This window comes from Haliotis cracherodii, unplaced genomic scaffold, assembly GCF_022045235.1.
Source record: "Haliotis cracherodii isolate W230 unplaced genomic scaffold, xgHalCrac1.p SCAF_6, whole genome shotgun sequence".
NCBI classification, from domain to species: Eukaryota; Metazoa; Mollusca; class Gastropoda; order Lepetellida; family Haliotidae; genus Haliotis; species Haliotis cracherodii.
In genome coordinates, this window is record NW_027266319.1 from 55,987,484 (window position 1) to 56,002,651 (window position 15,168).

The 15,168-nt window shown below is 38.7% G+C and overlaps 3 protein-coding genes across 3 annotated transcripts; 2 read left to right on the forward strand and 1 right to left on the reverse strand.

The window, feature by feature from the left end:
* The first annotated feature begins 2,720 nt into the window (after window positions 1–2,720).
* LOC139444937 (uncharacterized) lies at window positions 2,721–3,943 on the forward strand. The gene is made up of 3 exons (XM_071225959.1): window positions 2,721–2,859; window positions 3,582–3,701; window positions 3,885–3,943. The coding sequence occupies exons 1-3, from the start codon at window positions 2,721–2,723 to the stop codon at window positions 3,941–3,943; spliced, it is 318 nt and encodes a 105-aa protein (XP_071082060.1).
* Window positions 3,944–6,162: 2,219 nt separating this feature from the next.
* On the forward strand, window positions 6,163–7,385 carry LOC139444939 (uncharacterized). Its single transcript, XM_071225960.1, has 3 exons — window positions 6,163–6,301; window positions 7,024–7,143; window positions 7,327–7,385. Exons 1-3 carry the CDS (start codon window positions 6,163–6,165, stop codon window positions 7,383–7,385), a joined length of 318 nt encoding a protein of 105 aa, XP_071082061.1.
* A 5,371-nt stretch (window positions 7,386–12,756) lies between these two features.
* LOC139444936 (uncharacterized) lies at window positions 12,757–13,972 on the reverse strand. The gene is made up of 3 exons (XM_071225958.1): window positions 13,834–13,972; window positions 12,992–13,111; window positions 12,757–12,815 (listed from the first exon to the last, which is right to left on the reverse strand). The coding sequence occupies exons 1-3, from the start codon at window positions 13,970–13,972 to the stop codon at window positions 12,757–12,759; spliced, it is 318 nt and encodes a 105-aa protein (XP_071082059.1).
* Between the last annotated feature and the right edge of the window lie 1,196 nt (window positions 13,973–15,168).

A 15,168-nucleotide genomic window follows, 5' to 3' on the forward strand; every position in this document is an offset into this window, starting at 1 on the left:
ATGTCAGAATATTCAGATCTAATTGGTTCATTTGATACTGATAAAACTCTACGTATCTCAAGTGGGAGGGAAATACATTTCTGAGTGGGAAAATATATCCCGTATACCCCGACATGAAAAAAACCAGGCTACACGTGTATTCATGAGCGAGGCCATATATATTGCACCCTGCTACGAAGCACAAAGCTGCACATTGTTTACGAGTCAAAGAACGACACGAGAGACATCACAAGTTACCCTTAGCTCATTCGAGCAGTGGTTTTCTATCTGTTTTCAATTTGTTTTAATTTTTAATCGTTGTGGCAGTATCACACAGGGTATATGTGAATTGTGCGTCCCACGTTAGGTTTTAAACCACGAGCTGGATACTGCCACAACTTCTAATATTTGTGTACCAGAGGTGTATATGGCCATCTCTGAGAAAAATATATATTTTCCATTCAGCAAACACTGGAGGCCTTCAAAACAACTGATGCATGAAAATACCACTGGGTCACAGGTCAATTGAATTTATTGTATAAGCGCACTTTACAGATATTGTCTCGGTGGGGCGTCCTCTGGCCACTTTGGTTCAGCTGCTGTCACATCTGTCAATCACTTTAACATACATCACAGGGGAAAGGTCAACAAGAAAGGTGACATCGATTTCGAGTAGTTCACATAAGTTTGATAAATACATGATCCCTATGTTTGAAGTAATTTGTTACTTATTGAATATTGAGTCACGGTCAAAACATTGTTTTCTATTCCTCCTTGTAATGACAAACATGTATATACAATATCGCCATAGCTTGAAACTTAAAAAACACTTGGGACAGAGAATTCGAAATTCGTCGTAGTTCTTAAGTTCTTAAATGTGTACCCGAGTCTGTAAATGTGTACGTGAGGCTATTGTTGTGCATATAATACAGCACTGAAGTAACTGTAATGTCTTCCAATCTGCACATACACCATTTCGCAAACTATAATGTATATTTATCTATGCTGTAAAACAATATACACTCAAACCTCGCTGAATCCTCCAGAGCGCAAAGAGAAATTCTGTTGTGGAACAAGAAATTCCGGGTTTTTTCCACGATCTACCCCAAGCATACCAAGAATATCAAATGGCCAGTCAACAACATAATACATAAATAATACATAAACACACTTCATATACACCCCTCCCGAAGAGGACAATTAGAAAGTGTGAACTAAAGTAGATACTTATCTTAGCTAAGCTGTATGACTTGCGTCTTGTTATTCGTACAGTCAAGCTACAGAATGACACCCAATTGCTTACAACTGATATGTAAATTTGTAGATCCAAAATAAAAGAAACCCAAAAATTTGCATGTTTATAGAAAGCATCTTGTCGGGTACAAGTTTTAAACTGAAAGCAGAGTTGTATGTAAATTTGTAGATCCAAAATAAAATAAACCAAAATTTTGGTTAAAGTGGTTAACAGATGTGACAGCAGCTGAACCAAAGTGGCCAGAGGACGCCCCACCGAGACAATATCTGTAAAGGGCGCTTATACAATAAAGTCAATTGACCTGTGACCCAGTGGTAATTTCATGCATCAGTTGTTTTGAAGGCCTCCAGTGTTTGCTGAATGGAAAATATATATTTTTCTCAGAGATGGCCATATACACCTCTGGTACACAAATATAAGAAATTGTAGCAGTATCCAGCTCGTGGTTTAAAACCTAACGTGGGACGCACAAATTCACATATACCCCTTGTGATACTGCCACAACGATTCGTAGCAGGGTGCAAGATATATGGCCTCGCTCATAAATACACGTGCAGCATGTTTTCTTCATGGCGGGGTATACGGGATATATTGTCCCACTCAGAAATGTATTTCCCTCCCACTTGAGATACGTAGAATTTTATCAGTATCACATGAACCAATTAGATCTGAATATTCTGACATGGAGGTGTGATAAGTTTCTTTTAAATATTCTCAAACAAAATTTTTAAAAATAAATATCACACACAAATACACTTCAAACAAACCCTCGTAAAGAGGACAATTAGGAGGTGTGGACTAAGTAGATACTTATCTCTTTTCATATTTACATTTGCACGTTTCTGTCAAACAGGCACTTAACATATTTTGGCAACAGATTCACTTCACGGGTTGATGAATGGAAAGAATGTATAAATACCAGGGACACGACATTCATAACAACTGTGACCTGTCTCGTGTCCTTCTGGTGAGTAATACTTTATGCACTATCTGTCTGATTAGTTTACGTGTAACTTATCATTTCAGTTGGCATTGGTTACAAAATGTGGATTTAACTGAGGATTTAATTGTTTGTAATGATAGTCAGTCGTCAAATCCATTACATCTTAAGCAATCAACGTTTCATAAGGCAATCAGCAACAATAATCACACCCACATGAGAATGCGGCTTCTTTAAACAATTCAGTGGGGCACGGGGGGCTCAGTCGTCTAAGGCGCCGCAATTCGCTGTGCTGAGTTGCGTTCCTTGGGCACGCCAGATTGTGGGTTTGAATCCCGGTTCACCCCGATTATGTTTCTACGTTTGTAAGCACCATACCCGTGCTCGTGGGTCTCGCCGAAGTGGTAAACGTCTAAAACCTGCATCACTGCGGCCTTCCCTCCCATATTAAGCTGACACGCCGTGATATAACTGTTAATAGCTGCGTTAAACCCAACTCGCTCACACGCTAAATCAATTTATTTTCACTGCAGAATACATCCCAAGATGCGTTTGTTCCTTGTCCTCCTGCTTGTGGCCATAGTCTCCATCCCTCAGTCTGATGCCTGGGGACGACGGAGACGACGGTTCGTTAGATGGCGCACAGTTGGCACAATAGCAAAGATTGGAGCCAGGGTGTTGTTGGGTGAGTGAAGCCAAAGAGTACTTCATTAAGTGCCTGACATACAGTATCTTCTATTTTCCCAAACTGTAATGGAGTTACGTTTTAAGTTATAGAACAATGAGCGGCTGTAGTAGGACCAAATCGGTGATGTGTCAAGTACATTAACGTCTCTCTTTTACATCAGGTTCAAATGAAAGTAATAAATTAAATTCCTTAAAGGCCAACTCTGCTTTCAGTGTAAAAATTGTAACCGAAAGGATGCTTTCTATAATCATGCAGTTGTGTAGACCGATGCTCATGATATAAGTCACTGGATTGTCTGTGCCACACCCAGTTATTTAAGTCCCACTGTTATATTACCTGGAATATTGCTGAACGAAAACGGACACCGAACATTGTTTTTGAATGTATGAAAATATTACATGGACTAGTCTATTCTAGAAAACGAACATAATGAAAATGTGATCATGTCATTAAGCACTACAGAATGAGACAGAATGGTGTTCGCTATTTGTTTTGATGTAAATCTTAGTCAGCCAGCCGAAGAGCTACATACGATGACGATCTGAAATGGAAACGAGTATATGTTTTGGAATGTTACTGTAGATGCATATGAATATGTTCATTTGATATCAATACTCATAGCCTGATTAAAAGTGACCACTATCTCATATTCCTTAACCGAAAATGCATTCGTGTTCTTTCATTTTGTATCTTTCCAAACATGACTATTTTCTTTCAAGGCAAACGTAATGTGGATAACCTTGATACAAACATGGACGGCACAATTGACCTGTCCGAAGCTGAGGCGCTAATGGACAGACGATCGGCCATGGAGCTCCTTTCGTTCTCAGATGAAAATGGTAAGAGCTTTTGCCTTCAACTTCATTGATACAAATGAAATGTTTATTACTTTTAAAATAATGTAATTATTTGTCAAATGTTTGTATTTGTTTACTCTCATGGGTAATGTGGACCCTTTTCCCGAATAAATCTGACTCCTGAACATTTATTCTGACTGACTGCAACAACCTTTCTCCATTTAGGAGACTCAAGCGTGAGTTTGGAAGAGTTCGCAAGGAGCATCAACAACTTGGAGCAGTGAGTCAAATGTAAGGTGGAGCAAATCTTACTGCAATGATCCGTTTTATACAGTAGAAACCGTCATCCGTTCAACATAACTGTATCTGAAAATGTATGCTTCAGCAATAATTTCATGTCAAATATGCCAAGATCATATGATTTGATGTATTTCTTTTGTAGATCACTCTATTGAAGAGACACTGGCATCGCACTTTGAAGGCGATTTCGAGGATGTATTCCTGAATAGTGTTCCCACAAGTCAATAGTTTCAATAAATAATTATAACAATCACCTTTGTTGTGTCTTGCTCATTAAAGACGTCTTTACAGGTGTCATTTCAGACAACAGGTGATCCAATATGTAATGCTTGTATCTGATTTCTAATGTGTTCACTACCACCATCTCGTTCAACATAATATTGATCTGCAATCGTACAACAACATAATCAGCAAAATGTATATTATATCAAGTATATCTGATATACAATATTTGTTTTGTTTGCTGTTTGTTTAATCGTACAACATTACCAGCAAAGGTAGTTCCTCAAAAGGAGATATGACATGAACATATGTATGTTCACATTGTTCTACACTGACATCTTTTGCAGTTTTAAAACAAATATATTCAAATAATATCATCATGAGATGAGAAAGGTATATGATGTTTAATTGTTTGTTTGTTGTTGAACGCCGCACTCAGCAATATTCCAGCTATATGACGGCGGTCTGTAAATAATCGAGTATGGACCAGACAATCCAGTGATTAATATCATGAAAATAATTCCACGCAATTGGTATTCGATGACATGCATCAACCAAGTCAGCGAGCCTAACCACCCGATCCTGTTAGTCGCTTCTTACGACAAGCATGGTCGCCTTATGGTTTGCTGAAGACCTATTCTATCCCGGATCTTCACGGCTCGTTATGTTAAGCGAGTGAGTGAGATAGTTCAATGTTAACGTCACATCGACAATACACTATTTCAGTCATATCATGACGACATATAGTTATACATTCCTAACACACACACACACACACACACACACACACACACACACACACACACACACACACACACCAGTGATGGACAGTATCATAACTAGATTATCACAGTTTCAAATTAAATCAAGTTGAGAGCATGTAAAAGACAACAACAACACAATATAAAAAACGGACAAGGAACCGTAGGGACGATACTTCTGCCACCTGCACGGTTCCCCAGCACAAATTCACATATACCCCTTGTGATACTGCCACAACGATTCGTAGCAGGGTGCAAGATATATGGCCTCGCTCATAAATACACGTGCAGCATGTTTTCTTCATGGCGGGGTATACGGGATATATTGTCCCACTCAGAAATGTATTTCCCTCCCACTTGAGATACGTAGAATTTTATCAGTATCACATGAACCAATTAGATCTGAATATTCTGACATGGAGGTGTGATAAGTTTCTTTTAAATATTCTCAAACAAAATTTTTAAAAATAAATATCACACACAAATACACTTCAAACAAACCCTCGTAAAGAGGACAATTAGGAGGTGTGGACTAAGTAGATACTTATCTCTTTTCATATTTACATTTGCACGTTTCTGTCAAACAGGCACTTAACATATTTTGGCAACAGATTCACTTCACGGGTTGATGAATGGAAAGAATGTATAAATACCAGGGACACGACATTCATAACAACTGTGACCTGTCTCGTGTCCTTCTGGTGAGTAATACTTTATGCACTATCTGTCTGATTAGTTTACGTGTAACTTATCATTTCAGTTGGCATTGGTTACAAAATGTGGATTTAACTGAGGATTTAATTGTTTGTAATGATAGTCAGTCGTCAAATCCATTACATCTTAAGCAATCAACGTTTCATAAGGCAATCAGCAACAATAATCACACCCACATGAGAATGCGGCTTCTTTAAACAATTCAGTGGGGCACGGGGGGCTCAGTCGTCTAAGGCGCCGCAATTCGCTGTGCTGAGTTGCGTTCCTTGGGCACGCCAGATTGTGGGTTTGAATCCCGGTTCACCCCGATTATGTTTCTACGTTTGTAAGCACCATACCCGTGCTCGTGGGTCTCGCCGAAGTGGTAAACGTCTAAAACCTGCATCACTGCGGCCTTCCCTCCCATATTAAGCTGACACGCCGTGATATAACTGTTAATAGCTGCGTTAAACCCAACTCGCTCACACGCTAAATCAATTTATTTTCACTGCAGAATACATCCCAAGATGCGTTTGTTCCTTGTCCTCCTGCTTGTGGCCATAGTCTCCATCCCTCAGTCTGATGCCTGGGGACGACGGAGACGACGGTTCGTTAGATGGCGCACAGTTGGCACAATAGCAAAGATTGGAGCCAGGGTGTTGTTGGGTGAGTGAAGCCAAAGAGTACTTCATTAAGTGCCTGACATACAGTATCTTCTATTTTCCCAAACTGTAATGGAGTTACGTTTTAAGTTATAGAACAATGAGCGGCTGTAGTAGGACCAAATCGGTGATGTGTCAAGTACATTAACGTCTCTCTTTTACATCAGGTTCAAATGAAAGTAATAAATTAAATTCCTTAAAGGCCAACTCTGCTTTCAGTGTAAAAATTGTAACCGAAAGGATGCTTTCTATAATCATGCAGTTGTGTAGACCGATGCTCATGATATAAGTCACTGGATTGTCTGTGCCACACCCAGTTATTTAAGTCCCACTGTTATATTACCTGGAATATTGCTGAACGAAAACGGACACCGAACATTGTTTTTGAATGTATGAAAATATTACATGGACTAGTCTATTCTAGAAAACGAACATAATGAAAATGTGATCATGTCATTAAGCACTACAGAATGAGACAGAATGGTGTTCGCTATTTGTTTTGATGTAAATCTTAGTCAGCCAGCCGAAGAGCTACATACGATGACGATCTGAAATGGAAACGAGTATATGTTTTGGAATGTTACTGTAGATGCATATGAATATGTTCATTTGATATCAATACTCATAGCCTGATTAAAAGTGACCACTATCTCATATTCCTTAACCGAAAATGCATTCGTGTTCTTTCATTTTGTATCTTTCCAAACATGACTATTTTCTTTCAAGGCAAACGTAATGTGGATAACCTTGATACAAACATGGACGGCACAATTGACCTGTCCGAAGCTGAGGCGCTAATGGACAGACGATCGGCCATGGAGCTCCTTTCGTTCTCAGATGAAAATGGTAAGAGCTTTTGCCTTCAACTTCATTGATACAAATGAAATGTTTATTACTTTTAAAATAATGTAATTATTTGTCAAATGTTTGTATTTGTTTACTCTCATGGGTAATGTGGACCCTTTTCCCGAATAAATCTGACTCCTGAACATTTATTCTGACTGACTGCAACAACCTTTCTCCATTTAGGAGACTCAAGCGTGAGTTTGGAAGAGTTCGCAAGGAGCATCAACAACTTGGAGCAGTGAGTCAAATGTAAGGTGGAGCAAATCTTACTGCAATGATCCGTTTTATACAGTAGAAACCGTCATCCGTTCAACATAACTGTATCTGAAAATGTATGCTTCAGCAATAATTTCATGTCAAATATGCCAAGATCATATGATTTGATGTATTTCTTTTGTAGATCACTCTATTGAAGAGACACTGGCATCGCACTTTGAAGGCGATTTCGAGGATGTATTCCTGAATAGTGTTCCCACAAGTCAATAGTTTCAATAAATAATTATAACAATCACCTTTGTTGTGTCTTGCTCATTAAAGACGTCTTTACAGGTGTCATTTCAGACAACAGGTGATCCAATATGTAATGCTTGTATCTGATTTCTAATGTGTTCACTACCACCATCTCGTTCAACATAATATTGATCTGCAATCGTACAACAACATAATCAGCAAAATGTATATTATATCAAGTATATCTGATATACAATATTTGTTTTGTTTGCTGTTTGTTTAATCGTACAACATTACCAGCAAAGGTAGTTCCTCAAAAGGAGATATGACATGAACATATGTATGTTCACATTGTTCTACACTGACATCTTTTGCAGTTTTAAAACAAATATATTCAAATAATATCATCATGAGATGAGAAAGGTATATGATGTTTAATTGTTTGTTTGTTGTTGAACGCCGCACTCAGCAATATTCCAGCTATATGACGGCGGTCTGTAAATAATCGAGTATGGACCAGACAATCCAGTGATTAATATCATGAAAATAATTCCACGCAATTGGTATTCGATGACATGCATCAACCAAGTCAGCGAGCCTAACCACCCGATCCTGTTAGTCGCTTCTTACGACAAGCATGGTCGCCTTATGGTTTGCTGAAGACCTATTCTATCCCGGATCTTCACGGCTCGTTATGTTAAGCGAGTGAGTGAGATAGTTCAATGTTAACGTCACATCGACAATACACTATTTCAGTCATATCATGACGACATATAGTTATACATTCCTAACACACACACACACACACACACACACACACACACACACACACACACACACACACACCAGTGATGGACAGTATCATAACTAGATTATCACAGTTTCAAATTAAATCAAGTTGAGAGCATGTAAAAGACAACAACAACACAATATAAAAAACGGACAAGGAACCGTAGGGACGATACTTCTGCCACCTGCACGGTTCCCCAGCAGAATTGACACTATCCCTTCAGCTGCTGGCAAGTGTAGTCAGTTTAATCCACCAGTTAAAACTAACAAATAAACTACGCTTATAAATGTGATAGTTTAAATTTACTTTGAAAGATGTGGAACGTATGTACCGTGTCAAGGGGACACTGATATCAGATTCTTTATTCTCCATAGACCACCGACGGTGGTACAAGAGCATACATAAAGTACAGAGATAAATATAATATGTACATCAAGACGGCTGTGTGCATTTAGAGTTAGCATTCAAGGTGTTAAATACAAATAATACATATACATTATGCATGTGGAACGTATGTACCCTCTCAGGGGGACACTGATATCACTGTACTTGGATTCAACCACAAACAATCTCAGTTGCGAATTTGAAAACATGTTTTTAAAAAAAATATTAACAAAAATATTTCAAATAATTCTATATCCTTTAAAAGCCAATATTTAAACGAGAATTAATTCTACGAAAAAGTTCTTTAATAGATGATGATTTGAAACATTGATCTTTCATCACAAGGGATGCAGAATGGAGGGTCCTCACCTTTCAATAAATGTTCATGACTTTAGCGTCAATGGCCAATACGACATCATCGGGTTTTGACCTTTCCAAATCTGGACTGACTAACCAAAATCGGTGTAACCGATGGTTGGTGTAATTTCATGTAGCGTATTTACACCTACTCGGGTGTCCCTCTTCTTTTGCATGAGGGGGCACGGGGGGCCCAGTCGTCTAAGGCGCCGCTATTCACTTGAACACACCAGAAACCTATGATTGTGGGTTCGAATCCCAGTTCGCCCCGATTATGTTTCTAGGTTTGTCAGCACCATACCCGTGCTCGTGGGTTTCACCGAAGTGGTAAACGTTTGAAACCTGCATCACTTCGGACTTTCCTCCCACATTAAGCTGACAGGCCGTGATATAACTGGAATATTGTTAAAAGCGGCGTTAAACCCAACTCACTCACTCACTCCTTTGCATGATATCTTTGAAGTAACATCTAAATACAAGTTTATAATCACTGTATGGACTTAGAAGTGGTGTCACAGATTTGTTGAGTGTTTTTGCAGCCGTATCGGCCATTGAAACATGGCTGGGTAACCACCAAAAGGCGATGTCATATTGGCCAGTAGCTATTAAAACACGCCAGATCATTTAAACACGCAAAAATATCGACCAAGAGTGGATGTTTACATGACATATTTTGTAATAGCCAGAAGGCACGAAGGAGAATGGGAAAAGGTATCAGCTGTTTATGTTCAGATTGGGTCTTGATATATTTTAGGGCTGTTAAAATGACATTTGCTTCTACTGTGAATAAAGAACTGTTATATGGTAATCTTGAAGATAGTGTTCTGGATCCAATGATAGTGACATTAGCAACTGTGCCACCATCCTTGGATCCATCTGTAAGAAGAAAACAGCGTTATCTCTATCCCCCGCCATTATAATTATATTTGTTCATTTAGTAGTGGATATAACCAACGCAAAGTATCAATATGCATGTTTCAAAGTAGAGTAGAGGAATGCCTAATATGACGCAGGTAGTGGATGCGTATGGTGCTGGCAGGCCAATCTGAACCCACGACCAGATATTTGGGAAGAAAGCGGAAGTTGTATAAAGTAGTAGTATGAATTGTGTCATGTATTCATACGTCATACAGCTTAGCTACTGGTCTAGTGCAATGAGAAAAACTCAGTGATTCTTCGTCGGTTTGGAAATAGAGTGGTTCGTTTTGACAATGACATATTCATTGATCTGTGCATGATAATTATAGATGCATCCTTTCTGATGACATCGATCATACATTTGACCATTGTAACACATCATGAAATAGTAAAGTGTCAGTCAGCTACAGCTGAATATTCTTTGGTGTTTTTACAGTATTCATGAATAGACATTGTATTTAATGATGCATTACAACCATAATTAAAAGTAATGTGATAAAAGTCAATATTGAAGAGTAACATCACCAGCATGTACGTGTGCATACCAACTCCTGTGGGGAACAGTTGGTATTATTGTAGTCCTGCCTTGCGAGTTGGGATCAACGCCGCTTTTAACAGTATTCCAGTTATATCACGGCCTGTCAGCTTAATGTGGGAGGAAAGTCTGAAGTGATGCAGGTTTCAAACGTTTACCACTTCGGTGAAACCCACGAGCACGGGTATGGTGCTGACAAACCTAGAAACACAAAGAAGAGGGACACCCGAGTAGGTGTAAATACGCTACATGAAATTACACCAACCATCGGTTACACCGATTTTGGTTAGTCAGTCCAGATTTGGAAAGGTCAAAACCCGATGATGTCGTATTGGCCATTGACGCTAAAGTCATGAACATTTATTGAAAGGTGAGGACCCTCCATTCTGCATCCCTTGTTATCAATGTTTCAAATCATCATCTATTAAAGATCTTTTTCGTAGAATTAATTCTCGTTTAAATATTGGCTTTTAAAGGATATAGAATTATTTGAAATATTTTTGTTAATATTTTTTTAAAAACATGTTTTCAAATTCGCAACTGAGATTGTTTGTGGTTGAATCCAAGTACAGTGATATCAGTGTCCCCCTGAGAGGGTACATACGTTCCACATGCATAATGTATATGTATTATTTGTATTTAACACCTTGAATGCTAACTCTAAATGCACACAGCCGTCTTGATGTACATATTATATTTATCTCTGTACTTTATGTATGCTCTTGTACCACCGTCGGTGGTCTATGGAGAATAAAGAATCTGATATCAGTGTCCCCCTGACAGGGTACATACGTTCCACATCTTTCAAAGTAAATTTAAACTGTCATATTTATAAGCGTAGTATATTTGTTAGTTTTAACTGGTGGATTAAACTGACTACACTTGCCAGCAGCTGAAGGGATAGTGTCAATTCTGCTGGGGAACCGTGCAGGTGGCAGAAGTATCGTCCCTACGGTTCCTTGTCCGTTTTTTATATTGTGTTGTTGTTGTCTTTTACATGCTCTCAACTTGATTTAATTTGAAACTGTGATAATCTAGTTATGATACTGTCCATCACTGGTGTGTGTGTGTGTGTGTGTGTGTGTGTGTGTGTGTGTGTGTGTGTGTGTGTGTGTGTGTGTGTGTGTGTGTGTGTGTGTGTGTGTGTGTGTGTGTGTGTGTGTGTGTGTGTGTGTGTGTGTTAGGAATGTATAACTATATGTCGTCATGATATGACTGAAATAGTGTATTGTCGATGTGACGTTAACATTGAACTATCTCACTCACTCGCTTAACATAACGAGCCGTGAAGATCCGGGATAGAATAGGTCTTCAGCAAACCATAAGGCGACCATGCTTGTCGTAAGAAGCGACTAACGGGATCGGGTGGTTAGACTCGCCGACTTGGTTGATGCATGTCATCGAATACCAATTGCGTGGAATTATTTTCATGATATTAATCACTGGATTGTCTGGTCCATACTCGATTATTTACAGACCGCCGTCATATAGCTGGACTATTGCTGAGTGCACCGTTCAACAACAAACAAACAATTAAACATCATATACCTTTCTCATCTCATGATGATATTATTTGAATATATTTTTTTTAAAACTGCAAAAGATGTCAGTGTAGAACAATGTGAACATACATATGCTCATGTCATATCTCCTTTTGAGGAACTACCTTTGCTGGTAATGTTGTACGATTAAACAAACAACAAACAAAACAAATATTGTATATCAGATATACTTGATATAATATACATTTTGCTGATTATGTTGTTGTACGATTGCAGATCAATATTATGTTGAACGAGTTGGTGGTAGTGAACACATTAGAAATCAGATACAAGCATTACATATTGGATCACCTGTTGTCTGAAATGACACCTGTAAAGACGTTTTTAATGAGCAAGACACAACAAAGGTGATTGTTATAATTATTTATTGAAACTATTGACTTGTGGGAACACTATTCAGGAATACATCCTCGAAATCGCCTTCAAAGTGCGATGCCAGTGTCTCTTCAATAGAGTGATCTACAAAAGAAATACATCAAATCATATGATCTTGGCATATTTGACATGAAATTATTGCTGAAGCATACATTTTCAGATACAGTTATGTTGAACGGATGACGGTTTCTACTGTATAAAACGGATCATTGCAGTAAGATTTGCTCCACCTTACATTTGACTCACTGCTCCAAGTTGTTGATGCTCCTTGCGAACTCTTCCAAACTCACGCTTGAGTCTCCTAAATGGAGAAAGGTTGTTGCAGTCAGTCAAAATAAATGTTCAGGAGTCAGATTTATTCGGGAAAAGGGTCCACATTACCCATGAGCGTCAAAACTAATACAAACACTTGACAAATAATTACATTATTTTAAACATTTCATTTGTATCAATGAAGTTGAAGGCAAAAGCTCTTACCATTTTCATCTGAGAACGAAAGGAGCTCCATGGCCGATCGTCTGTCCATTAGCGCCTCAGCTTCGGACAGGTCAATTGTGCCGTCCATGTTTGTATCAAGGTTATCCACATTACGTTTGCCTTGAAAGAAAATAGTCATGTTTGGAAAGATACAAAATGAAAGAACACGAATGCATTTTCGGTTAAGGAATATGAGATAGTGGTCACTTTTAATCAGGCTATGAGTATTGATATCAAATGAACATATTCATATACATCTACAGTAACATTCCAAAACATATACTCGTTTCCATTTCAAATCGTCATCGTATGTAGCTCTTCGGCTGGCTGACTAAGATTTACATCAAAACAAATAGCGAACACCATTCTGTCTCATTCTGTAGTGCTTAATGACATGATCACATTTTCATTATGTTCGTTTTCTAGAATAGACTAGTCCATGTAATATTTTCATACATTCAAAAACAATGTTCGGTGTCCGTTTTCGTTCAGCAATATTCCAGGTAATATAACAGTGGGACTTAAATAACTGGGTGTGGCACAGACAATCCAGTGACTTATATCATGAGCATCGGTCTACACAACTGCATGATTATAGAAAGCATCCTGTCGGTTACAATTTTTACACTGAAAGCAGAGTTGGCCTTTTAGTCATTTAATTTATTACTTTCATTTGAACCTGATGTAAAAGAGAGACAATAATGTACTTGACACATCACCGATTTGGTCCTACTACAGCCGCTCATTGTTCTATAACTTAAACCGTAACTCCATTACAGTTTGGGAAAATAGAAGATACTGTAGGTCAGGCACTTAATGAAGTACTCTTTGGCTTCACTCACCCAACAACACCCTGGCTCCAATCTTTGCTATTGTGCCAACTGTGCGCCATCTAACGAACCGTCGTCTCCGTCGTCCCCAGGCATCAGACTGAGGGATGGAGACTATGGCCACAAGCAGGAGGACAAGGAACAAACGCATCTTGGGATGTATTCTGCAGTGAAAATAAATTGTTTTAGCGTGTGAGCGAGTTGGGTTTAACGCAGCTATTAACAGTTATATCACGGCGTGTCAGCTTAATATGGGAGGGAAGGCCGCAGTGATGCAGGTTTTAGACGTTTACCACTTCGGCGAGACCCACGAGCACGGGTATGGTGCTTACAAACGTAGAAACATAATCGGGGTGAACCGGGATTCAAACCCACAATCTGGCGTGCCCAAGGAACGCAACTCAGCACAGCGAATTGCGGTGCCTTAGACGACTGAGCCCCCCGTGCCCCACTGAATTGTTTTAAGAAGCTGCATTCTCATGTGGGTGTGATTATTGTTGCTGATTGCCTTATGAAACGTTGATTGCTTAAGATGTAATGGATTTGACGACTGACTATCATTACAAACAATTAAATCCTCAGTTAAATCCACATTTTGTAACCAATGAAAACTGAAATGATAAGTTACACGTAAACTAATCAGACAGATAGTGCATAAAGTATTACTCACCAGAAGGACACGAGACAGGTCACAGTTGTTATGAATGTCGTGTCCCTGGTATTTATACATTCTTTCCATTCATCAACCCGTGAAGTGAATCTGTTGCCAAAATATGTTAAGTGCCTGTTTGACAGAAACGTGCAAATGTAAATATGAAAAGAGATAAGTATCTACTTAGTCCACACCTCCTAATTGTCCTCTTTACAAGGGCTGTGTGTGAAGTGTATTTATGTGTGATATCTATTTTTTTAAATTGTTTGAGAATATTTAAAAGAAACTTATCACACCTCCATGTCAGAATATTCAGATCTAATTGGTTCATTTGATACTGATAAAACTCTACGTATCTCAAGTGGGAGGGAAATACATTTCTGAGTGGGAAAATATATCCCGTATACCCCGACATGAAAAAAACCAGGCTACACGTGTATTCATGAGCGAGGCCATATATATTGCACCCTGCTACGAAGCACAAAGCTGCACATTGTTTACGAGTCAAAGAACGACACGAGAGACATCACAAGTTACCCTTAGCTCATTCGAGCAGTGGTTTTCGATCTGTTTTCAATTTGTTTTAATTTTGAATCGTTGTGGCAGTATCACACGGGGTATATGTGAATTTGCGTGTCCCACGTTAGGTTTTAAACCACGAGCTGGATACTGCCACAACTTCTAATATTTGTGTA